General features: G+C 30.3%; 2 protein-coding genes and 1 long non-coding RNA gene across 5 annotated transcripts; 1 reads left to right on the top strand and 2 right to left on the bottom strand.

Moving 5' to 3' along the window:
- The first annotated feature begins 5,067 nt into the window (after nt 1-5,067).
- On the top strand, nt 5,068-9,748 carry LOC116023509 (protein SIEVE ELEMENT OCCLUSION B-like). Its single transcript, XM_031264515.1, has 8 exons — nt 5,068-5,196; nt 5,900-6,318; nt 6,512-6,582; nt 6,712-6,848; nt 7,571-8,042; nt 8,702-8,850; nt 9,068-9,148; nt 9,404-9,748. Exons 1-8 carry the CDS (start codon nt 5,068-5,070, stop codon nt 9,746-9,748), a joined length of 1,803 nt encoding a protein of 600 aa, XP_031120375.1.
- Nucleotides 9,749-12,242: 2,494 nt separating this feature from the next.
- Nucleotides 12,243-14,208, bottom strand: LOC116023082 (B3 domain-containing protein At1g05920-like). 3 transcript variants are annotated; one of them, XM_031264045.1, is made up of 2 exons: nt 13,801-14,208; nt 12,243-13,287 (listed from the first exon to the last, which is right to left on the bottom strand). In XM_031264045.1, the coding sequence occupies exon 2, from the start codon at nt 13,073-13,075 to the stop codon at nt 12,407-12,409; it is 669 nt and encodes a 222-aa protein (XP_031119905.1). In that variant the 5' UTR covers nt 13,076-13,287; nt 13,801-14,208; the 3' UTR covers nt 12,243-12,406. The 3 variants fall into 3 exon arrangements, with proteins under 3 accessions (XP_031119905.1, XP_031119907.1, XP_031119906.1); XM_031264047.1 differs by having other exon boundaries at nt 12,243-13,277; XM_031264046.1 differs by having other exon boundaries at nt 12,243-13,274.
- A 3,526-nt stretch (nt 14,209-17,734) lies between these two features.
- On the bottom strand, nt 17,735-18,894 carry LOC116023815. Its single transcript, XR_004099428.1, has 2 exons — nt 18,803-18,894; nt 17,735-18,127 (listed from the first exon to the last, which is right to left on the bottom strand). It is a non-coding gene; the product is annotated as an uncharacterized LOC116023815 (long non-coding RNA).
- Between the last annotated feature and the right edge of the window lie 8,500 nt (nt 18,895-27,394).

Below are 27,394 nucleotides of genomic sequence, written 5' to 3'. Positions count from 1 at the left end.
GTAATAGTCAATCACTAAAATTTCAACGATACACTGATTTGCTTCAATGACACTTTGGCGACTAATTAACTGACCCCGGTTGCCTTTGAAGAAGGCGACCAGCACTAGTTGCCTTCTTCTCCGGTGGATCGAAGGCTTGCTACAGATTTCATCATTAGTGGTGCCCGATTCTCTCAAATTTGGCAGCCTTTTCTTCTTTCTCCCTCGACATAAACAACAAAACGACTAACACAGTCACATATAATAATCCAGAGTCAATAATAGCCAAAATGATCTTGTATGAAACCCTGTGATGGTAACAACGACTAGGGATGTCAATTTTAATCCGTCCTGTGGATATTCATCCGAATCCACTCTGCATGGGTTGGATTTTTTTGGATGATAGTAAGTGATGGGTTGAAAATGAGTCTTAAAAGTAAACTCACAGTGGATCGGGTTGAATTCAGGTTTCCACAGGTGTTGCTCAAAGACAACAGTTTTAAAAAATCGTTGTCTTTGTAGTGTTGTCTATTCAAGTGTGTTTAAAGACAACATACAAATGACAACGGTTAAATGAAACCGTTGTCTAAATAAACAAAAGGGTGCACAAAGACAACGGTTTTAATAAACCGTTGTCTGTGAAGTGGTGTATATTAAAGTGTGCTTAAAGACAACATACAAACGACAACGGTTAAATAAAATCGTTGTATTTAAAAAAAATAAACGTGCAAAGACAACGGTTTTAAAAAAACTGTTGTCTTTGTAGTGTTGTGTATTCAAGTGCACTTAAACACAACACACCAACGACAACAGTTACATAAAACTGTTGTCTAATTAAAAAACGGGATGCACATAGACAACGATTTTAAAAAACTGTTGTCTTTTAAGTGTTGTCTATTAAAGTGTGCTTAAAGACAACACACAAATGACAACGGTTAAATAAAATTGTTGTCTATTTTTAAAAAATAAACACGCAAAGACAACGGTTTTAAAAACTGTTGTCTCTTTCTAGTGTTGTGTATTCAAGTGCACTTAAAGACAACACACCAACGACATCGATTACATAAAACCGTTGTCTTTTATTTTAAAAAAATGCACATAGACAACAGTTTTTAAAAATCGTTGTCTTTTGCGGTGCTGTCTTTTGACAAAATGCACAAAGACAACACACTAAAGACAATGGTTCGGTAAAAACCGTTGTTTTTAATTAAAGTGTTGCGTCAAAGACAACGGTTTTGTCCAAAACTGTTGTCTTTTATACAAAAGACAACACTTTTGTCAAAAATTATTGTCTTTTTAGTGTTGTCTATGTGCATTTTTCTTGTAGTGAATAAAACAGAAATATAATATTTATTGAGGTGTTTGAGCCCCACCCTGATATCCCTATAGCTCTTTTCTAATCGCTATAAGTATGGTTTGTTCTTGTTGTGCTTCACCGCTGGTAACAAATCCCATTACCAATACACTGGACAAGCTCAAAAATCCCATTTTTACGCCACTTTCAAGAACCATCATTCTTCTCAAATTTCTTCTACTCCCCAAATTCCCCTAAATACAAACACCAAAAGGAACATAAATCAAGAATGTGCAAGACCACCCAATTTTCTTTTGTGTTGTGTTAAGTTCACCTTATGCTTAACACTAGGTGATTTTGACAAAGCAAAATAGACTTCTATACTACTCCCTTTGTCTCATTTTATCCGTCATACTTACTATTCATTGGTCAAACCAACTCTTTCTTCTTTGTTTAGTTTCTTTAATGTTTCTTACTTATTTTTAAATTTGATTTTTTTTGTGTTAATAGTACTTTTAGCGTAGTTTCTAAACATGTAAAATTTGTATACTAATATTAAAGAGTTAATTCCACCAAAGGTCCTTTGTCATTGGTGGCAATTCCAATTTTAATCACAGACTATTGTTTTTGCCATTTAACATCCCAGACTATAATTTTTTGAACATTTTTAGTACAGTCCTTCTCATGACTTTTCCTATTTTTAATAAGGGTAATTTTGTCTCTTCATATTTTTTTTTATTTAACCGGTTTTCACGAGTTTAATTAGGTTAGGTTAAGCAGATCGGTTCTTCTAATTATTAGATTCAATCCACAAATCCCTAACGTACTCAAAACATCGAATGGAGACCAGAATCGAATGAAAGAAAGCTCTATTATGATGAAATGGCTTTTGGAGTTTTTACACCTAATTTGTCATATCTTCTTTCTGCCAAATCCATGAAGTTCCAAGAAGTTTCAAGACTGCAAAATATTTTATGTCTTTAGTTTATCCGTGTAACATTTTCTTAAAATTCTGATGATATATAAATTCAATACATTGTAATTAAGATGCACACCACAGAATAATAACATACTATAGAATCCCCCATCCACCATAGAATTTGTACATACCACTATTGAACTCTCCACCATGTCCTTCACTATCCATTAGTTTCTTCCAACGAGAGATTTGGGGAGACAAATAATTCCTTTTATCGATTGCAAACTCCTTTAGGGATTTAAAGATTTGGAACTACAGGTTTAGGGCAACAAATTTTCCCTTTACTATCCTCTATAGTAGCGTTGTACGGTCTCGTTCCTTGCCGGGTGAAGGAGGATGATAAAGCCTTGAACTGAAGCAGATGAAGTTGCGTATGCTAGGGATTTGCGGATTGAATATTATAATTAGAAGAACCGATCTGCTTCACCTAACCTAATTAAACCGGTGAAACCCGTTTAAATAAAAAAGAATATGAAGAGACAAAATTGCCCTTACTAAAAATAGGAAAAATCATGAAAAGGACTAAAAGTGTCCAAAAAAATAATAGTCTGGGATGTTAAATGGCAAAAACGATAGTTTGGCACTAAAATTGGAATTCCCACCAAAGACAAGGGATCTTTGGTGGAATTAACTCTAATATTAAACTTAATATTATAAAAAATGAATTAAAAACTTCAGTCAAGTCTCGTTAACCGAACCAGACACATAAAATGGGACGGAAGGAGTACGAAAAATTATAGTGTTTTGAGAGGCCTAATACTACGTCTTAGATTACACTTTGACTCAAAATTTAAATAATGCACTTTTTCCTAACAACTAGTAGTACGTAATTGCTTGAATTAACTTTGGATACAACGGCTCCCACATTAAGTGCAACGACTCTGATCTTATACTAAATGCTTGGATTAACTCCCAACTCTTGACCATTATTGGCGATGTTCGATAATCATTATGGTAATTGTTTGGTAATATTTCACGTTGGATACCAGTATACTTATCCAATTATCTTCTTAACCACGTACAGTTAGCAAAGAGACTATAATATTCGCATCTGTTCCAAACCCTTTAACTAGCCTGTAGCATTTATTTTGTTTTCTTGTTATTGTTTCTAGAAAACGAGTCCATTTACAGTTCGCCCAAAAAAAAAAAAAAATTGGTCACAATTTTATTATTAAATATACAAAGATTTATGTATGTGCGAAAAGAACTATTTCAATCCTTTTATGCTTTCTCTATTGATGTTTTGCCCAAGAAATATCTAATATGCACATTATATTTGTTAGGTAAAATTTTGGAATAATCAACGAAATTTAAAGAAAATAGAAGCGCGTTTCCATCCCTGCTTGTAAAGCACTCCAAGAACTAGTAAAGGAAAAGATAAAAGAAAGATTTGCAAGACTTCTCCGAGTAATGCAACTGAAATATTTTATGAGGATACACTCTACATCTTGTGAGAAGAAGAAAGTGAATTAGATAAAGCTTCTTTAATTTATTTGTTACCATAACACTTTGATTTATGAAAAAAGTCTGCAACCATTATTTAAATGTACATTATGAATAAAAGGTGTTTCGTAACCCTAACCGACAAAAAAAAAAAAAAACACAGTACAAAGAGATAAATCAATCTAATTTTTCCCTAACTAACTTAAACAAAAAAGACTAATAGACAGTTTCCACGAAAAGTTAAACTTGGTACCTTGTAATTATCAATCTAATTGTCCAACAAACTTAGTTAGAATCCAACGTGCTATTAGTAACACTTTAATCTACTATAACTCACCTTGAACAAGTAAAGTTAAGAATCAGATCATTTGCAAAAAGTTCTCCTTTAATGCACCTATATACACTTCTTCATATTGCGTCTTCCACTTAAGTTATGTTTGATCTTAGAATAAAATTTGATATAATGTCTGACTTTTGTAAAGAGAATATATGAAATATGTTTATGTATGGGAGACAAAAGAAAAGAAAAGATAACAGGCAGTACATTCTATATATGCTTTCCACTTTTATTCTTTTTAATTTATACGGAGTATTATTCTTTGAATAAATAGGAAGCAATTTCTATCAAATTTAGGCGGTGAGTACGTAATTTAATAATTAAACATTTTTGTCAGATGAAGCGCTTCAAATTATGTATATCCGCAATTAAAATATTATGTATTTGGTGTGGAGCTCTTGATCTAGCTTCAATACCATTTTTTAAGATCAAACGCTTATCACTACGTTTAAAGCAATAGGTAATAGCAAAGATGCAACTTTATTTCCTTTACCACCACATTTTCGAGAGACATGGTGCTGGACTTAATACTTTAGGCCTCCACCCAACTATTCCCTAGCTACCTGGTGCTGGACTTGAGACTTTTCAACGACCTCTGCCCAACAATCCTCTAGCACCCTTAATTGCACTCGAACTGTGACCTGACTCTGATACCACTTGTTAGATCAATAGTTTACCACTACGCTAAAAGTTATATCTCTTTGGTGAAGATTATCTTTGTTCTCGCATGAAAAAAGTGTAATGTGTTTAGTTGGAAATGATGTTAGTTCTTAACTTAGAGGTTAAGAGTTCAATTCTTAATTTATACAAGAATTAAATAATTTGCCAAAAATCTTGTGGTCAAGTTGCACTCACTTTACATTCTCACATGGAAGGGAGTTGATTTGTTGTCAAATGGCACCCACTTGGGAGGCCCTTCTATACTATATATATAATAACACACCGGGAAAAGGTATAAACAATATTATCATAGATCCTTTTGTCATTCTTGAATTACATTTGGCTTAGCTCTTTTCTCATTAATTAGAATTGAAGATGGAGAAGTTGCATATTGACGACAATGCTATCATAGAGCTTGTTTCTGCATCTCACAATCCAGATGGTACAGATTTTGACATCAATGTTGCTCTCAGTGTAGCAGAGACTATTCTCGATTTTGAAACGGTTAAGTCAATTTCTTTATCGCTATATATCAACATTTGTAGACTACTATATGTGAGTAAGATATGATTACAACACTTGGATTTTATGAGTTTAGGCCACGGATAGAGAAGCCATGGAAGGGAAATTAAAGGAGCTTGGTCTCAATTATAAGAATGTTCCTTTTAAAATTACGACAACTTTGCTTGGAGGTATGACTCTTTGAGAATAAAAACTTACTGCATTGACTTGGAGGTATGATTCTTAATTGACATATGAATAGTGGAAAATTAAGTCACATAGGGTAGTGAAGTCAATTAACTCCACTACCCAAAAAGTTTTTTTTTTTTGAAGATAAAATTAAAGTTTCTTTTGTTATAGGTTGAATCCAAAGAAAATATTTAATTGACATTGTACTTATTGATAACCTTTTGTGAGTTATGACTTATCTGTATTTTTTGTAATTAGTGTCATGCTCACTTACTCATCATCATAAATATACAGTCAAATGCTAAATATGTTATGTGATTTAGTTATGAAAAATATTTTAAAAGAAAGTATACTTTTGAATCCAAAGTAATTCATAACTTTTTAGTGTGATTTTCAATCCGACCTAACTTATTTTATGGTTATATCATTGAATATGAATTGAATTGCGGAATCCAACATGATTTTTTTTTAAATGTCTTTAATATTTCCTTTTATTTTGAATTATTTTATTTTTTAGATAGCGTCCGAGTGGTTAAGCAATATAGATGGACACCTTATCACAATATGTTTATTGAGCAAACTGTCATCGTATCCATGGGAGGCAAAGTTGGTGCTTATGCTTATAGCTTTCTCCATTAGCTATGGTAAACTCAACATTATTTCTCGATTAGGCTATAAGAAAGGGTTGACAAAGCAGTTGACATTCGTCACACAAGCCACCAATCCAACAGCAACCTCTTATAAGCAAAATCCATTTAATGATTCGATCAAGCATGCCTTAGACCTCACTAGATGCATTGTTGAGCTCAAACAATCAGCATCTTACTCTTTGCCACAACCAGTCATTTCAGCCATGCCAATTGCTAGCTATTGGATTGGTAGGAGTGTTGTTACTAATGCTACTTATTGTCCTGGTCTTCTTACCGCGGGTGTCAAGTAAGATCTAAATTCTAACATATTGATATTAGTGTTGAATATACATGCATATTTGCTCAAACAATAAAATTAAATTATTAGAAAAAAATACATATTTAGTATATTATACTCCGTATTCATCTTAAAATAACACCGAAATATAATTAAATTGGAGTTAAAATGTCATATTTTGGCGTGATTATTAATTTTTCAGGTTTCAAAATGAACAAGATGTTATTACTACCAAAATCAAAGGCATACTCGCCACATGTTGCCCTGCACTAGGTTGGTTTCATAGCAGACATAATTATTTCTACGATATATATATATATATATGAAGTGTAAAATCTTTTTTATTTTATTTTAAATATTTTTGTTTTGTTTTGTTTTGTTTTGTTTTTTTTTTTTGCACAGAAGAGAAAAGGGAAGAGGAATCATATAAAGCATTACAACATGCTTTGCTTAACAACTCTTCTACTAATGTGGAAGTTTTAAAGTTAATATTGAACGTTAATGATGATAATAAGGATGTATATATTAGGAGGGGCGAGGTAAGACTACATGCTTTGACCAACATCTTTGTAACTTTAAAGGTTGAGCCTAGGCTATGACATTATATATTGATTTTAGGGTGTAATAATTTTAAATAACATTCTAACATTAAATATGACATTATATATTGATTTTAGGGTGTAATAATTTTAAATAACATTCTAACATTAAAAAAGAAAGAATAGTAGTTTATGGATTATAAATTAAATCTATAAATACTCCTATTACTTTTTTCATTTCAAATATGGAAAACACATATTTTGTATATTCTGATGGCTTGCTGAAATATTTGATTTCCCATAGGTAAATTGGCTTAATTTTTAACAATGACATTATAACATACATAATTTTTTTACAGTAAAAAAAAGAAAAAAGAAAAAAAGGAAGAAGATAACAATAGCTAATTGGTCGATTAGGCCACCTAGTTGATGCCTAGGAATCCTAGGCCACGCTTAGGCAGCCTAGTCGGCCGCTTAGCCGGTCAGTCACCTAGACCACCAATTATGATGATATGCTAGGTGGTCGACTGACGCCTAACACCAAGCTCTTAGGCGCCAATTAATCAGCGCATAGGGAGCATTTTTGTAACTCTACTAAGTAGACATGTTTGACACTCGAGATTTTATATGCATTTCAATTCCTCAAAGTAGATATGTTTGACACTCAAGATTTTGTATGCTTCTCACATTTTGTATCTTTGTTTTAATATTTTGTACATTAGCGGCGGGAGAAAACAAAGTTAAAATTTTTCAAGCTCAGAAGAATGCTGCTCATACTAATAACATCAGGTCATGACATCTCTGAAGAAAGAATTTGGGTTCTTAATTCCTTTTACTCGGCAGCAAGTTTAGAAATGCTTTGGATTCCAATTGTGGATGATCATGAGGCATGGACAAATGAACAGTTTGAAAATTTGGTAGTTAAGATGCGATTTTTGTCAATGGATGATCCAAGGAAACAGATTGCACAAAGATTCATTAGATTCGTCGACCAAAATTTCTCTTCTACCTTTCACATTGGAAAGGAGCCCGTCATCATTTCACTGGACAAACAAGGAAAGATCATTCATTCAAATGCAATGCACATGATGCTAATATGGGATCCTCGTAATATTGAAGGTCAATCAATGAGAATCCAGCAACGAGACAATATAATCCCATTTATCGAAAAAGAGATGAAAGAAAGGACTCAAGGTATTGATGATAGTTTGATGACTGATATTGATGACTGATAAGTCATTTGGCCTGCGAAGTTAATGACAAGATAAATGCTTGGTCGCGGGACATTCTGAATAAAATACAAAAGTTGGTATGCTTTTCTTTTACTCTCTTTCACTACATTTAAATAGTGTAGATGAACAATGTTGTGTCATATTTGGCTCAGTATTGTTCACTATTAGAAAAAATTTATCATTTTACCATCGAAAATAATATTTTTATAAAAATAAATAAATTTTATTCAGAGTGTTGTGATCTAAATATATTTTAAGTTTAATTAAGGGTAAAATAGTAAATAAGAAAATTTGCCTATTCCTAAGAACTCAAGAATTTGTCTCGTAATAACTATTACCCTTGCAAGGGTAATAGCTCATTTCCAGGAACAATGTTCTTAGGAATAAAAAACATTACCAAACAAAGGAATAAGCCTATTCCCGAGAATGCTATGCCATTCCAGGCCTATTCCGCGAATCAAATATGCGGTTACAGTGTTACTAATATATACTTTCTAACTATGCAATTTGAAAAGCATAAAAATACCGTGAATAAATGATTTGCCATTTTATCACCCCAAAAAAAGTTACATTTAAGTTTCTTTTTATTTTTCCCTTTATCTAAATTATGTCATTTTGTAGCATTACTTACGTATTGTGCTTTCATTCTTATTCAGAAATCTACTTCAAGTATGTACACAAGTGAAAGAGAAATTACTCTATGGCAAAAAGAAAAAGCTTGGAGTCTTGGCCTTTTGCTGGGGAATATTGATGATATCATAAAGTCTTGGGTAAGTCCATTTTCAACCTCTTATTACTAATTACAACTATAAAATCGTATATTGTTTGAAGGAGTAGGGATCACAAAAACTAACTACAATAAATTTTTTTATGGAATTAAATGCACAAAATTTATTTTCAATTCTGTAACATTCCATATGCAGATATGCTAATAAAATATTATTTAATATATTATTATTGTTTGTAACACTTATTATCTTTCACCAGATTATTCAGGAAAATCATATTTTCTTATATGGAGGGAATGACGCTAAATGGGTTCTAGAGTTCACTTCTAAAGTAATGGAAGTAAGCTCTAATTAAAACTCACTCAAATATACAGTTGGCTTATGTAGGGAAAAATAAAATGATAAGAGCAAGCATTATTAAAGAAAACAAGGATCGTATATTGACAAGTCCCTACCATGTTTGGTGGTTTTGGACACGGCTCCAAAGCTCTTTCCTATCAAGGATCAATTATTTAAATGCAACATGTCCGGGTGGTGATGTGTGCAATGATGAAATTGCACGAGGGTTCAAAAATCTATTGGCTTATGAAAGTAGAGCGCAACAATAAAAGGATGTGCATTGTTAAGTAAAGGGCAAAAAGTGATTGTTAGTGGATATGGAGTTAAAATGTTGAGAGTCATGAATGGGTATCAGAATTGGACAAAAAGCATGGCTCCTGAAAGTTTTGGCCAAGCATTCAAAGATTACTACCAGATGATTTCTTCTTCTTCATTCAATAGCCATCCTTATTGTGCTCTTGAACATCCAACCACTTTGAAAGAAACCATAGAGAATGAAAAATGTCCGAGTGCTCCTATCATATGCAAAAGTACGTCACTTTTACATGTAAACATGGTGATATTTGATTACAAGGATGATGACAAACTTTTTCATGGCTAGGCATTCAAAGACAAGCACATGATGAGCAGGGTATTGCTCAACATTACACTTGTTGAAAGAATAATGTATTGTACATGGTTTGTTGATTTTTTGTCATAAATTTGCTAATTTATTGTAATTCATTGATCATTAGATTATGTAATATATAGTATATATCATCCTTTAGAGAAAAGAGAATATAGTGTGAGCATAGTAATTGATAAGCCTAAAAAAAACTCTATTCATATATAAACCATATCCACTATAAAGGTCCATCACAAAATTACTAAAGTGAGCTCACAACACAATTTTTATTGATTAGTTAACAAGATAGAAAACAAAGGGTATTACATAAGCAAACAAAAAACAAAAAACAAATATCACCAGTACGAGAATCATGTTCCACCTACTTGGCAACCTTAAGATTTGTTTCACCATGTTCCATTGAGCTCATCTTGACTTCATATTCTGACCCTTGTACCTCAAAGGCTCAAATTGTTTTACTTGTTCTTTTATTGCTGCATTTTCCTTTTCATTCTGTTCAATGAGAACCTCAGCCATATATAAACTTTTGGAGTTGCTCAACAATAGATGCTAAAACTGCAATAACATTAACACTAGAATAAATGTGCACCAAAAAGGTTGCTACACTTTATTTTCCAGTAAGAGAGATCATTAGCTTCAATTCAAACACATGAAGAGTGGCTAAACATTCAATCTTTATTCTTAAAGCAAAGGCTTTTCAATTCTCACTAAAGGAAAAAATTAGCATAAATTTTATTTCCTGTCATTTCCAATTATCCTATTTGAATTGAAGATTGAAAAGGTTACATATTTCATTATTTCTTTTAACAGAACTTTGAAATGAATTTCAGTGCCACCCTAATGACAGACTCAAGTTAAGGAAAGAGATAAAATGGTAGGATTTGAACTGATTCTCGTGTTACATCGTACCTTAAAACTCCAAAATCTTTCTGCCTGTTTCTTGTTTCTCAGTAATTAATGTTTGTGAATTTTGCAGGCTATACAAATGTATTCGAGCCAAAAAGCCACATATTGCTGCATTAGGAATCAAATTTGCCATTCATACATACTATATTCCATAGTAATAATGGAAATGTCAAATGACTAAAACCTTACCTTACCTGATTGCTATTTTCGTGAGCAACCTGAACTTTTGAATTCACCGCATTATACTGCCTTCTGGCAACTTCCCCACCAACAAGACTACAAGAAAGCACATTAACCAATATGAAACCAAAGCCTGATTAAGATCCACTAAAACTAATGATAGTTTCCAACACAATTTATAACAACACTCTGTCAATAAATTTAGAAATTCTCAGTATATTGGTTCATAAAGAAGCCTGGCAGATGGTAAATTTTAGAATCACCCTAGTTGCTTAACTTATATTGTCTTGGTTCTCTAAGATTTTTTAAACCAATAATAATCCAAAGCAGTCAGATTTACAAGATTGAAGCATTACTACTCAAATGATGATTTCATGAAAAAACTTCGGCAGTTTAACAACTTGCTTCCTTGCATCCTCCAATGCAGCGATCTATGAGTCACAACAAAATCTAGGTAAAAAACCTAGCTAAGCTATTAGGCAATATTGAGTGCCTCCACTGCTAAGATTGGTTGTAGTGAGAAAGAAAGAGCATCGATGAAACTAACACAAAACTCACCCCCATCACCCTGGACTTCCTGAACATTATTGCACAATGCTTAAAAGTTAAAACAAAATCTATCAAATACATAACTATTTTCAGAATATAAACAAAAAGAAAAAAACAGAACAAAACATAATGAAAATATTAGCAGGCCTCTACAGAGATCATGCTAATTAAGCCTTTAACAAGGCTATTTCCCAAGTCATGAAGGTCAGTAGAAGACATCACTTTCTGCAACCTCAATAATATCATAGTCTCATCTAAGAGTGTTTAAGAATAGTCTCTGTTGACACCTCTCTAAATTATTGAGCAAGAAGTGTGTTACATTTACTATGAGTGTTTATTCATTTATAAATGGTCTAGCCAAAGGATATTTTAAAAACAAATACACGTTCCATTTTGTTCAACTACACAAATTACCCTCTTAACTTTCCATTAGATATGAAGTAACTTTAAAAATTTTATGCAGTCACAGTTTGATTTCCAATGCACAGCAGGGGATGACAATTAGAATATGTAACAACTCAGAGAGCATAAAATTGAAATACAAAACTATGGAAGAATTTTTGCTTTTTCCAATTTGAAAGTGAATCTCAATGCATGTAATCTTTGCTGCAAAAAACACCCATTTACCACATCTTAGAATACTTAAGAGACATACCTGATTCCCCTTCAAAGGGCCAGCTTATTCATAAAGATGCAAGTCCTGCTGGACCTGAGCCAGTAAATCATTCTTTAGAATATGCAAGGAACACTCAATATAAAGAAAATTTTGGGAGACATCCAGAAGAAGAAGCTGCACCAATATTATGAATTCCATAACACAAATAAGGCATTTATATAACAAAATAACCCCTACTCTCATTCAAAATGAATTGAACAGTATTTGATAGAAATTCATATCAAAATTCAAAACTCTTTGAATTAATTTCAAAAACACAAAAAAAGCATATACAAAGAGCATATTTGTATCCCCTAAACTGAAGTGGTAAGTTGATTAAAAGATCAAGACAGCCTAACTAGAGCCATCCACAAGTCTACATCAACCCGAATAGCCCACAATTGAACTATCATCTTGCTTTCAAATTTATTCCGTCTTCTGATTTCATTCCAAGTGTTAGCTATGACATAAGACACACTGGAATGTCCTCTTTCTTTCTTCATCTCCCACCTCCTCAAGCTCCCCTTTGCCACTTCCATCATTGGTGTGATCAATGGAACTTCTATAGAACACACATTCTTCCCATTGTGCTGACAAAGTAGAAGATGCTCTTCTTCCGTAAGGAACTCCTCTCTCACAAGCCTTGCTGGGATTGACAGCCTATTCTGGGTGCTTTTTACATCTGTGTTGGTAAGCTTCTTTTGAATCACCAATTTCTCAACACATACTGCCCGATTACCAGCCAATTGGAGAATGAAATTTCTGAATTCAACTGGTAGTCCTGGTGGTGGTTCTGGACCGTTGTTAGGCATCCTACTACTTCCCCTCTTTCGCTTCTTGGAATTATTGACCTTCTCTGCCACAGCCTCATCATACTTTAAAGAAGCTCTGTCATCATCACTGCCACTGGAATGTGAAATAACAGATTCGGGGGTGTTGCTTGGTGCTGTACTTTGCACCACTGACTTCACAACATTATTCTGCCAAGATAAGCAGCCATAAAATGAACCCATCAGCTTTTTCCTCCATTCCTCCTTATCAGGCACTGAAGGCGTGATCAAACTCTGATTGAGATCAACCCCACCTAAATAGTACTGATCATCATCATCATCATCATTGTAGCATCCTCCTTTCTTTTGTTGCTTATCCTTCTGTTCCTCTTTCTCAAGTAGTAATCTCTCCCGCTTACACACCGCAAGTAGATAATCAAATCTGCTAGAACCCACTGGAAGAGTAATGTCAGCAAAGTCTTTAAGACAAACCATGGTGAAAATAAACACCACACCAAGGTATGTATTAAAAACTGAATATACAGCAGATAAAGAAACTGAGTTGAGAACAGAAGAAAAACTAAAGAAACTCTAGTTAAGAATGAATGAAGATTAAGGATATGTGTATCTGCCATGGATTATATACCTATATACTAATAAATTTGTTTCCAAATCCCATCAGAACTCAAAATTGGGATATAGCAAATCTTGAGTTACCGTTGGTATGATACGCTTATTCCCTCCAAACTTCCCGCCGCTCCCGGCCGACTCAGGAATTAAAATTTCAAATAGAAAGTAAAATCGTCCCTCACCGAAGCATTGAGTTATAGGAAATCTTGAGTTACCGTTGGTAGTATGATTCCCTTGAAACTTCCCGCCGCTCCCCCGCCGACCCCGATAATTAAAATTTCAAATATTCGTATTTAATTTTTATTTAAAAAAAATTAGAAATTAAAAGCGTCCCTTACCGGCGGCACTTCTAGGTGGAAGAGCAGCTCCGGCTCAGGCGATGATAAGAGCTCCGATCCACCACCGGTCCACCCCTCCTCTGCTCCTCCGCCGTCGCATTCTCGTCAGAGCTGCTGTGCTTTGCTGCTGCGGAGGAAGAAGACTCTTTGCCCCCCAAGCAAGAGAAGAGAAGAGACGCAGCGCCATTCTCGCCGCGTTGTCTAAAGAAGATGGTTTTCAGACTAAGCGAGAAATTGAAATGGTTTTCAATGTCTGGAAAAGCAGACTTTAGCCCTAAATAAGGCGCCATTCTCGTCATTGTCTAAAGAAAACTGGTTTTTCTTCATGTGTAGCCCTAAAATTGCATCCCATTTCAATTCCATGAAATCATCTCAAGGCTAAAAACAAAATTAGTATCACTTGAATTGTTAGATTACCAATTCTTTCCTCGAAACTCATCCTAATTCCTAACCAAGACTAATCAATAATTAACTAATCTAATCAATGCATTATTGGAAATATTATGTGAACGTGAATTTCCACAATGTTTTAAAATATTATGACTTTAAAAATTTTAAATAAGCAATAATTGTTGGATATGTGAGACTTGTCAAAACGGGCCTAAGTTGGGCCCATTTAACCCACACTTTAGACGGGCTGTGCTGAAGTAATTTCAGCTCGATTCATTTTTTACACGTGTCAACTCGTATTCTCACCACCCACCCACACCCTCAAATTTAGATTTATTGTGTAAATGTGGTATTGTATTAATATTTTCAAATATTGTTCCTAATAAGATTTAAACCTCTGACCTTCAGGTAAGGTACCACTATTGAAACCAACTATGCAAAGGATATAATTGACTAAACTACTGCATACAAAGGAATTTTTACATAATAAAAATATCAAGTTATTCCGTTGGTGAATTTCTCATAAAAGCAACCTGAGAAATTTGACATCATTTTGTATCTCAAAAGTTCTAGTTTGATTACCTTTGTTGCTTTGTAAATAAAATAAAAAATTGTTAGGATAGTGTTTTCACAAGCTTAAATACAATGATAAAGTGTTTCTTTGTTTGTGTTAAATCTTAAGTTTGTTATACGAGAACCATGTTCCTAACAAGTCATACTAAAGTTATTAAAATGCTTTTAAAATTAAAGAATATTGAAAAAAAGAAGCTAAGAAGTGAAAAATAATGTTTTAAAAGTGGTTTTGATATAAGGAGAATAAAATGTGAATTTCTTATTTTACCCCTCAAATTTTAACTATTTTTTAATTTTTTCGTTAATTTTAACGGTCGGGGACCAAATACGCCACTTCGTTCATAACTGAGGGACTAAACTCGGATACGACCATAACTCAGGGACTGAGTCGGAACTTGGTTAAAGCTCAGGGACCAAAGATGCAATTTTCCCTTAATATAATTAATTGTATCTTTATATAAATATTAATATAAAGTTTATTTATAAAATGAAAATCTAATTATGTATATGTGTGTGTATGTATATATATAAACATACATGGTGTTTTTTAAAAAGGTTTAATGTGTTTGGTTGGAAATGATCTTAGTTTTTAACTAAGAAATTAGGGGTTTGATTCTTAACGTATACAAAATGAAAATAATTTTAACAATAATAATTAAAAAATTAAAAAAAATTAACGGGTTGGACCGTTTAGCCCATCAATTTGTTTGCCTTCGCCGGAGAAGGGGAAGCCCTTCTCCAAATGTGACTGTTCGGTCGCCGGTGTTTTGTTGGCGGAAATTTTTCGGAGGCTAGCCAGTGTTTTGTTGGTGGAAATTTGTCGGAGTCTAGCCGGAATCCTAATGGGGTTGAATAAATTGAGGCGGGTGGCATAGAATACTTCCCGAATGGCGATGAGGCGGCGCCTTTCAGAATAGCTAAGAGAGAAGATTAGGTCGTGATTTTGGGAGAGGTGACGTAGCAAATTTTTTTTAAGTCACAACACTCTAACCTTAAATTAAAGAAGTTGGCGGGTGCTTGATAACTTCGGTATGTAAGAGAGTTTTAAAGATTAATTGTAAGCATATAACGTCCGTTCTTGTAGAACCGACGTTATATGTATTGACTTTTTAAAAAAAAAAAGAAATATATATATATATATATATATATATATATATATATATATATATATATAACGTGGGTTATATGAAAACCGACATTATATGAATTTTTATAAAAATCATTCAATACATATAACATAGGAACCGAAGTTATATGTATTTTTTTAAAGATTAATAATGTACAACGTCAGTTTTGACAAAAAATCGACATTATAAATAATATATAATATTTAATATTATTGACATATTATGTTAGTTTTTAAAAAACCGACGTAAATTCTGCGATGTAATATCTCTTTTTCTGTAGTAGTGAGGTTGCCAATGACAATTGCTATCAATAGAGGATGAGGATAAATAATTCGAAATATATGGTTAAAATAGATATCGAAATATATGGTTACAATATTGTTTTCATGCATTGATAAAATTTTGAGAATGATGTGTAAACTTGCTCAATTAGAGTTAGTGGGATGTCAACATTGTCAATTCTTTGTACAATGGTCCTATCGTTTACAGTCCAGGTGTAGTTGTATTTCTGATCAACAACTTTGTAGTTAGGTCGTGCAAGTCTGACAATGATGTAAAAACAATTTTGTCCAATAAAAAAATAATAGTACAATATTTGTAAAGTAATGTACAATTGAATCATTATAGAAATACAAACAAAAAAATATTAATATCATAATCACCTAAATAATTCTTAATAATGCAAAAGCACAATTATATTGAAACATTGAGTCTTGTTCTAAATAATCAAAAGAAAATTAATTAAACGAAAATAAATGGAAAAAATAACTTAACCTAATTTTTTTAAATGCAAGAAAGCGATTTTCAAATGTTTATGTTAAATTTTATATTGTATTTTTAAATACACTCTAACATGTTTGTAGTATATTTTTAACAATTATGTCAATTCTGATTGGGATGCGGTTCGAAACTAAGACCTTTCAAATCAATGAGTAAGTTAAGAATAATAAATAGTTAACAGAATATACAATTACTAAAGTTAATACTAATGGAATGTGAGGTATTTAAATGAAGAAAATAATATAATAGAGGGTAAAGTAAGAAAATTAATATAAAAAAAATACTGAAATCAAAATAATTTGAACAATTCATTTCAACCAACAATTACACCAACATTTGTTAGTTTCTGTTAGGGGCCTAACTTATATATATGAGTTTTGGTGTAGGGTTACTCCTAGATTAAAAAAATAGGGTTAGATTTGAGTCATTAATCAAATCTAGATTAATGGCTCAAATCAATGAAAATTAAAAAAAAAAAAAAAAAAAAAAAACGTGTCTTCCATTAATGCTCTCATCTGAGCATCTAGGATGATAGACAACCTAAAGAAATTCATGAAATTGTTTATGAAATTAATAAAAATTCATTTTATTTTATTTTTTCTTAAAAAGGGAAAACAAATCATCTTAATAAAGAAAACAGCGTACCTTAAACAGGAAAACAATGCATCTTAAGAAGGAAACACACACACCTAAAACTATCGACCAACGCACCTTAAGAAGGAAAACTATGCACCTAAAGCTTTAGGCCAACGCACCTTAAGTTTCAACAACTGACGCACCTTAAGCACAAAAACCACGTACCTTAAGATGGAAAATCATGCCCCTTAAATTTGACCTAGATGCAAAATTACTAAATTACCACTGCATTTTTTTATTTTTTTTGTTAATCCTGAGCGTTGATCTTGACAAGGTTAATGGCTTTCCTCTTACTGCACAACCGCACCTGAGCACCCCAACCGCATTTAAACACTCGTCCTAAATAATTTCTAAATCTTTGGAAGTGGTTGAATTTTTTGCCTCAACAAATTTTCAAAAAACAAAATAAAAAAACTTACGTACATTAATTTGGGAAGTAGTATATATCATTTCTTACTACATTTTAATTGGCATCATCAAAATTTATTACTTACAAATAATTATAACAGTTTTTCCATGTATACTACAATTACACAATACCCATTAATAATTTAAATAAATTGAAAAAAAAAAAACACACACACACACACAACATAATTAATTAAGTAGCTCGGCATCGTTCCTTTGACCTTTATAGCATCAGTCGTGACCTCCTCGACACTTTCATTTGATTTTCTTGCCTTTTCACTTTCATTTGATTTTCTTCTCAATTAATCCACTTCTTGCAAACTCAGATACTTTGACCTTTATAGTATCAGTCATGACCTCCTCGTCACTTGGTATGTCGTTCTTCATCCCATGAGGCATCCTTTTCTAGTATCCTAAAAAAATATTTAAGTTTTTGGTACCCATATATTTTTGGGTCCTTGAGTGTTAGCTGAAGAATCTTTCACTACCCATCTAGGTCTTTCCCAATACGGAGTAAGATTACCTAATTCCACTTTTCTTTTAATTGGGCATTTATTCACTGTATGGCCATGCTTCTCACAATATGTGCAACATATAGTTGATGATGAATGAGTCTTAGGAGAAGATATGGTTTGCATATTTGTATTGTGATGATTATTGTAACCTATTCCTCTCTTATCCCAACATAAGCGTTGTGAATCAAGAATAGCATCAAGTGCAGTGCTACCTTTGGTAAACTTTTCAATTGTCAATTTTTGATACTCACAAACGGATTTCAAAGAATCAATTTCTTTCGAGAAAGTATCCACTTGCAATTCAAGTTTGGATTTTTCAAGAAGAATTTTATCAAGTTGAGACTGCAAAGAATCAAGTTGTTTTCTCGAAACGCATTTTTCATCAATCATTTTTGTCAATTTATGAAAACATTCAATAAAAGCATTCTGTAATTCATCAAACGTATAATCACATGAGTTCTCGTTTTCATCGTTAGTCATTACACATTCAATGCTTAAATCGTCATTAGCCAACGACATCTATATTAAAATTTCAAATGAATTATATGTTTGATGTAAAAGAAAAATACCAACCTCAAAGAATGTACGAAATATCCTATCAACCTCGAAGTGTCCGCAAAAGAAAACCAACAATCTTAAAAGCTCAATACTAATTAATGGAACGCTATATGTAATTAGAATGAATTAATAGAGATTAACAATAGAAATTACTGATTAAAAGGATATATAAAGGATATGTGTATGGTTTAGGATCTTCTTAATTATGAATTCGTAGATATGTATTTATAGATGTGAAGGGAACTGTAAGAATATCCTTGTTGAAAGTAAGAATGATGTTTTGCTTTGTGTGTTCCATTGTACAATTATGTTTCTAAGAAATTGTGTTATGCTCCTCTTTGGTTTTCTCGTGCTACAAGTTACGTGGAGAAAGGATCTCCCTTAGGAAAGTGGGTTGAAATCTGTTGACAATTTGCTCTTACTCACAATAAAATGACAAAATGAGTTAAGTCACAAAAAAATATGAACCGCAAAAAAGTGGACTTAACGAGATTCAATCCAAAGAATCAATGCTCCCACCATTAAGTTTCGATCTTGTGACTACTACAGGGTAGTTGGGAAACAAAAGTTTATATATGCTAATGCAATGCAACAAATCTTTTATATTTATTAATTACCGTAAATGAATCAATTTCATTATAATTTTTTTAAATGGCATAATTGGTCCCTGAGTTATACATATATTGACGACTTAGTCTTTCAACTATGACGACATAATTGGTTCCAACGTTAGGTTTCCGTTTCAACCTGATAGAAAACCTAAAAACCCTCTACAGTTGGAAGGATAAAATAGGAAATTCACGTCTTATTTTCCTTCTTATATTGGAACAACTTTCTCAACAGTATTTTTCACTTCCCAACCTCCTATTTCAAACAAATGAACACTTGGTACCGTATAAGGAACTTGAAACTTAGTACAAACAAATGAACACTTGGTCAATGTCTTTAGGCATGTGAAACACACTGTGGGCGTTTTGGCAAATAATTGTTAGTTGATAGTTGATAGCGGATTGACTTAACTTATAACTATTAGCGGATTGAATTAGCGAGTTTGACTAACTGATTGCATTAGTTGATTGTAGAAAAATATTTGATAAATTAGTTGTTGGTTGATAGCTGATTACATACAAAATGACTTTTAAAGGTATGAGTGTATTATGTTATTTTAACCTATAATAATAATAATAATAATAATAATAATAATAATAATAATAATAATTACAACAACAACAACAATAATAATAATATAAAATTTATATAAAAAGAATAAACATATAAGCCCGTGAACACTAATTAGTAATCACATGTCCCGTTGCTAATTACCTTCATGGTACTAGGCAACGAGCTTATGAGCCTCGTCGATGGGCTCAAGCACCCCATTGTCTAGTACCATTAAGAGGTAATGAGAATAACAAGACTGTTGAACACTTGAACCCGTCTACATAGTCTAGTTATTTTCTCAAAAAGTTTATCGAGAAAGCTGCTTTGAGTATCTTTTTAAATTTTAGCATTTTAATTTGGAGCAATAAGCTGTTACAAAAAGTTTATTAACAAAACACTCATATTGGCTGATAAGTTATGTTACCAAACAGGGCCACTATATTAAAAGTTTCTGATTTCTCGGACTAAGCAACAAAGGTTATCAAACCATGACTTTTGAAATACAAGAAAATGTCAAATTTCTCATATTGTTTATATGAGAAACTAGTAAATGACTCGTACAATGCACAGATAAAAAAATTTTATTATATATTTAGATAATAAAAATAAAGATGAAAGTATAAATAATTTTAAATTTTGAAAGTATATATTTATTTGATTATAAAATTAGTGCAAAAGTATCACTCAATTAATTAAATAGTATATGACTCATTTGTAGTAATTATCTTTGGAAAATCGATATATAATATGATTTATGTAATTATATTTTTACTAAAATAAATATGGAAAAAATGAGGAATATTTATTTTGGTACTACTGACTCTATTACATTGTAGTATAACTAGTATCTATTTAGTTATAGGCCCTGTTTGGTAAATAATCAGCCTATCAGTCAATTTTGGCTTATTTGACCACTATTAATTGTTTGGTTAATAAGCTTTTTGTAACTCCAAAATGCTAAAATGCAAAAGGCTACTCAAATCAGCCTTTTCAACTAGCTTTTTGAGAAAAGAAATTATACCAAATAGCTATCAACTAACAACCAATTTATTAAACAACTTTCTACAATCAGCTAATATTATCAACAAATCATACTTTCTAACCCAAACAGCCAACAACCATTTACCAAACAGCGCCACACTTGTACAAAGAGTCAATACCACCTCCACTGAAGTTTGATCTCATAACCTCCCATTTGGGAGAGTCAATACATGCTACTTGATCACAAGGTCATTGGCAAAGGAGAAATAATTTAATTGTAATTATTATAAAATAAATCCAACGACCCATGTTTAGCTTAATTACCATAATAGTTATTAGGCAATTGTACTAATATTTGTGGAATTATACTTTTATAACTTAAGTATATTCCTTTTCACCATATCATATTTACTTTTTTCATCCTACTCCATATCTGAATGAATTAAATGTAATTATTATAAAAATAAATCCAATGACACATGTTTAATTGTAATTATAGTAATATCCATGTAATTATTAGTTTAATTAACATAATAATTATTAGTCAATTATACTAATATCTGTGCAATTAATTCTTTAATTACCATAACAGTACAATTATTAGATAATTATACTAATATTGTGCAATTATACTTGTATACCAGAGAGAAAGAGGGGTTACCTATTGAAATTACCATAGCAGTTACACAAAAGAATAGGAATGATAATTCATTTTGTTCTCATAGTATTATACCTTAAGAGTGTGTGTATATAAAATTCAGTTTCCGTCCGATTGTGCGATTAAATCGGAGCCATTGATATTGTGTAAATCAATGTCCAGGATTAACAATTATTAAAAAGAATATAATGACAATTTGGTCTTTTTGCATCTTGGTCAAATTTAAGGTGTGTGGTTTTTCCTTCTTAAGGTGCGTGATTTTTGTCTTATGTGGCTTAAGATGCGTCACTGTTGAAAACTTTAGTGCGTCAATCTAAAACTTTAGGTGCATGATTTTCCTTCTTAATGTGTGTGGTTTTTGTGCTTAAGGTGCGTTAGTCGTTGAAACTTAAGGTGTGTCGGCGTAAAGCGAGCGTGATTTATATGCTTAAGGTGCGTGATTTATATGCTTAAGCCGCGTCAGTTGTTGAAACTTAAGGTGCGTGGTTTGTGTTCTTAAGTTGCTTTGTTTGTGTGCTTAAGGTCTGTGGTTTATGTATTTAAGGTGCATCTTTTTGTGTTAACAGCACAGCCTCACGGGAAATTATATTTGCACCTAATCCACTCCCTATATGTGTGCGCGCGCATATATATAATCAAAATTTTAATTGTAATTATTATAACAAATCTTATGACCCATGTTTAATTGAAACTATACTACTATCTATGTAATTATTAGATTAATTATCATAGTAATTATTAGATTAATTATCGTAAGAAGGTAATTTCATTACCTTCTTCTCAAAAACCCTAATGAGAAGAAGGTAATGAGATTAGTACTTTACATGTTTTAGTCCACCTTTTTGTTTCTACCCATTTTTGTCCCATCCTTGTTAAATCTATCTAAAAAAGTCAACAACTCTTATCAAGACATAGCAACAACCCTTCACTCATTGTCCTTATAATGCCTTTTGATTTTGTATTTGATATCGGGTATATACAAATATTTATATTTACCCAAATATATATACATATATATATATATATAATTGTTGAAACTTAAAAAAATACTATGTAAGAAACATAAACTAGGGCAAACAACAGAAGAAACATGATATTCATGCTATATCATGTAGAGAAATATCAATAAACACACTAATATATTATCTCTGAGACTAAATTCCATACTGCATATGTCATTCTATAAGTATAGTCTATACCAGGTTATCAAAAGTCTCAGAAAAATTGAGAATTAAACCTCCAAAAGTTCAATTTCATAGGCCTACCCTTCAATGTTATATTCTAGTACTTGGTTAAGGCTTTCAGAACATATGTGGTAATAATAAACAACTTCTGCAACCCCTTTGCAACAATTACGTGTACGTATTATTGAACAATGAGGATATACTGGGTCTTTGTCCAAAGTCATGTTACGGAGTGCTTATATGGCTATATTTATGTATATGGAAATAGGTTACACAATTATTTATAGTTGAATAATTTAATTCTTATATTTATTATAAGATTTGTTTTTTGGGAGCTTTTATGATAAAATTATGAATTGTGAAAAAAATTATTTAACTTGATATATTAATTTATGTGAAATATATTTTATTATTCAAATGTGAAAAAATAATTTAAAAGATAATTTACTTTTTTTTAATGAATTATCAAATCAATGTAATATAAAAGTTTTTACTATGTGTTATTATATTCAAATTATTTTGGAAAAACTTTAAATAATCTAGCTAAAAGGAAATATTAATTCATTTTGTTGCAAATGAGATTTATATCTATTCTACCTTCAAACGGATGGTGAAGATCTACTTAATCTTACGATTATAAATTTCTAACTAGAATATTTCCTAAAATTTTATACAATCCTATAAATTTTAAATGGTTCTAGAAATTTATACAGTTCTCTACATAACTAATGTCATGTACAAATTTTTAAAAAATTCTAGAAACTATGAGAAATTATATATTAACTAGTTATCACACGCGCGTTGCGCGGTTAAACTAATGCCCAATGCATATTTTTAAATTAGTGTTCCTTAATTGGTTAAAGTAGTCATATAATAATAAGAGAAAAAAATGCTAAAAAAAATCAAATAAATAGTTTCGATGCTTATATATTTTAATAAAACATAACAAAATTGTAAATAGCTAAATTGCAATTAAAATAAGTAGAAACAAATAAACCACTTACATGGGAGCAAATGGCGTGTCATCATTGTCACTTGTTTGGACACCGGTCCGACCATTTAAAATCCATGTGTAATTGTATTTGTGATCAAGTAATTTATAGTTCGTCCGGACAGGTTTGACAATGACATTTGAGATGATGTACCATTTGTTGGTTTGTTAAAATGATATCATACATTCCAATGTCATTATCAAACACTATTGATTGAACCCGAGTTCCTTGCATATAGATATAGCACTTACAATGATGTTGGTGGTGAATGAGAGCATCTTCATAATATCAATTAACTTTACTGCATTTGTCATTACTAGTATCCTTTTGTCATGAAAAATATGTTCATGTTATGAAATAATATAATGGGAACCACAACATAAATTCAAAAACCATAGATTACGGAGTTAGGAGTAACTAAAATGTGTAGATTATAGAGGAATATAATGATAACCACAACATTACATACAATGATACACGTATAGATGAACATATTATACAATAGATATATTTACATAACGATATTGAAGTTATACTAATTAATGAGTATACCATCATTGATTTTATGAAAAACAAAAAAAACTGTAATCATTATGACTACAAATACAAATAATACAATTAGCATGATAATATTTTGACAACCATACCTATAGAATGTCAAGTAGATGGCGTGTTGCAGAATATGTTAGGTTTAGTTTTGGGTGAATACCAGTGAGAAGGAGAGGGGTTTATATACTGTTGTTTTGGGTAGAATAATGATTTAGTTAGGAATCTATACAAAATTGTATTATAGAATCTTATTAAGACTTCAATATTCTAATTTTATGTTAGAAATCTATACAGAATTGTATTATACAATATTGCCAATTTGTTTGAAAACTGCAATAAAGAAATAAATTGCCTAAAAAATTTAATGTTAAACTTCCGTTATATTTAACGGAAAAATTTGGTAAAATTATAAAAGATTAGGATATATTAGAAATTTAACTGGAGGTTGCACAAATTTTATATATATATATATATATATATTCTATATAATAAATGGAAATAAAATATGGAAAGTACTAATCTATATTATACTACATTAACATAATATAGTAATATTTTTTTAATACTATAATATATACATCATATAGTGTTTTGATTGTTGGAATTTTTATTTTTATTTTTTGAATATTATTATGAGAGGAATTTAATTACGTACATTAATATAATATAGTAACTTTTTTTTGAATACTATAATATACATCATCTAATGATTTGATTGTTGGAATTTGTTTTTGAATATTATCATGAGAAGAATTTAATTACGTACATTAACATAATATAATAATATTTTTTTGAATACTATAATATACATCATATAGTAATTTGATTGTTGGAATTTTTTTTGAATATTATCATGAGAGGAATTTAATTACGTACATTAACATAATATAGTAATATTTTTTTGAATACTATAATATACATCATATAGTAATTTGATTGTTGGAATTTTTTTTTGAATATTCTCATGAGAGCAATTTAATTACGTACATTAACATAATATAGTAATATTTTTTAATACTATAATATACATCATATCGTAATTGGATTGTTGGAATTTTTATTATTTTTTAAATCTTATCATGAGAGAAATTTAATTATGTACATTAACATAATATAGTAATATTTTTTTGAATACTATAATATACATCATATAGTAATTTGATTGTTTAGGAATATAAAATAAAAAATCGCAATAAATTTTCGTGTATATTAATTGGATTCCATACAGGAATGAAATTGAATAAAATATTTCAATAATTTCTGTGTATAATAAGGAATGAAATCATATTTTGAATATTTTGTCAATTTTAGCCATAAATAAGGAATGGTAAGGAATGATAGAATTTCTTATAAGGAATTATTATATAATAATATTATGTTGACCAGTTTCAAATTTTTTGGACTAAAATGAGCGGTCAAGTTAGCACTTCTGTTCTAATATAGATATAGATATAGATATAGATATAGATTGTAATTTGATTGTTCGAAATTTTATTTTTTGAATATTATCATGAGAGGAATTTAATTACGTACATTAACATAATATAGTAATTTTTTGATACCATAATATACATCATTTAGTAATTTGATTGTTTACGAATATAAAATTAAAAAAATACGCAAGATTTAAATATTTTGAACCATAATTGAAATGAATGGTATATTATCATGAGAGGAATTTAATTGCGTACATTAACATAATATAGTTTTTTTTTAATACAATAATATACATCATATAGTAATTTGATTGTTGGAATTTTTTTGGAATATTATCATGAAAGGAATTTAATTACGTACATCAACATAATATAGTAATATTTTTTTTGACTACTATAATATAAATCATATAGTAATTTGATTGTTGAATTTTTTTTTGAATATTATAATGTGAGGAATTTAATTATGTACATTAACATAATATAGTAATATTTTTTTGGAATACTATAATATACATCATACATACATACATACATACATATATATATATATATATATATATATATATATATATATATATATATATATGTATGATGTATATTATAGTATTTTTAATATATATATATATTAAAAATACGCCAGAATAAAATATTTTGAACTATAATTGAATTGCATTGCATAATAATAACTATAATTTTGTTTAATACTTATTACTTTCCGTGTTACTATTTTGTTAATATATGTACATAAATAAGGAATCCATACAGGAATGGAATTGAATAAAATATTTCATTAATTTCTGTGTATAATAAAGTATGGAATCATGTTTTGAATATTTTTTTAATTTTAACCATAAATAAGGAATGATATGGAATGCTAGAATTTCTGATAATGAATTACTATATAATCTTATGTTGATCGATTTCAAATTTTTTGGATTAAAATGAGCGGAAAAGCTAGCACTTCTGTTTTAATATATATATATATATATATATATATATATAGATTGTAATTTGATTGTTGGAAATTTTATTTTTTGAATATTATAATGAGAGGAATTTAATTACGTACATTAACATAATATAGTAATTTTTTTTAATACTACAATATATATCATTTAGTAATTTGATTGTTTACGAATATAAAATTAAAAGAATACGCAAGATTAAAATATTTTGAACCATAATTGAATTGCATGGTATATTATCATGAGAGCAATTTAATTGCATACATTAATATAATATAGTTTTTCTAATACAATAATATAGATGATATAGTAATTTGATTGTTGGAATTTTTTTTGAATATTATCATGAAAAGAATTTAATTACGTACATCAACATAATATAGTAATATTTTTTTTGGAATACTATAATATAAATCATATAGTAATTTGATTGTTGGAATTTTTTTTGAATATTATAATGAGAGGAATTTTTTTTGAGTACTAATGAGAGGAATTTAATTATGTACATTAACATAATGTAGTAATAATTTTTTGGAGTACTATAATATACATCATATAGTAATCTATACAAACATACATACATGCATATATGTATATATATATATATATATATATATATATATATATATATATATATATATATATATATATATATATATATATATATATATATATATA

Source organism: Ipomoea triloba, chromosome 6, assembly GCF_003576645.1.
Source record: "Ipomoea triloba cultivar NCNSP0323 chromosome 6, ASM357664v1".
NCBI lineage: Eukaryota > Viridiplantae > Streptophyta > Magnoliopsida > Solanales > Convolvulaceae > Ipomoea > Ipomoea triloba.
The sequence above is the reverse complement of the archived record's forward strand: the minus strand, read 5'-3'. Positions and strand labels throughout refer to the sequence as shown.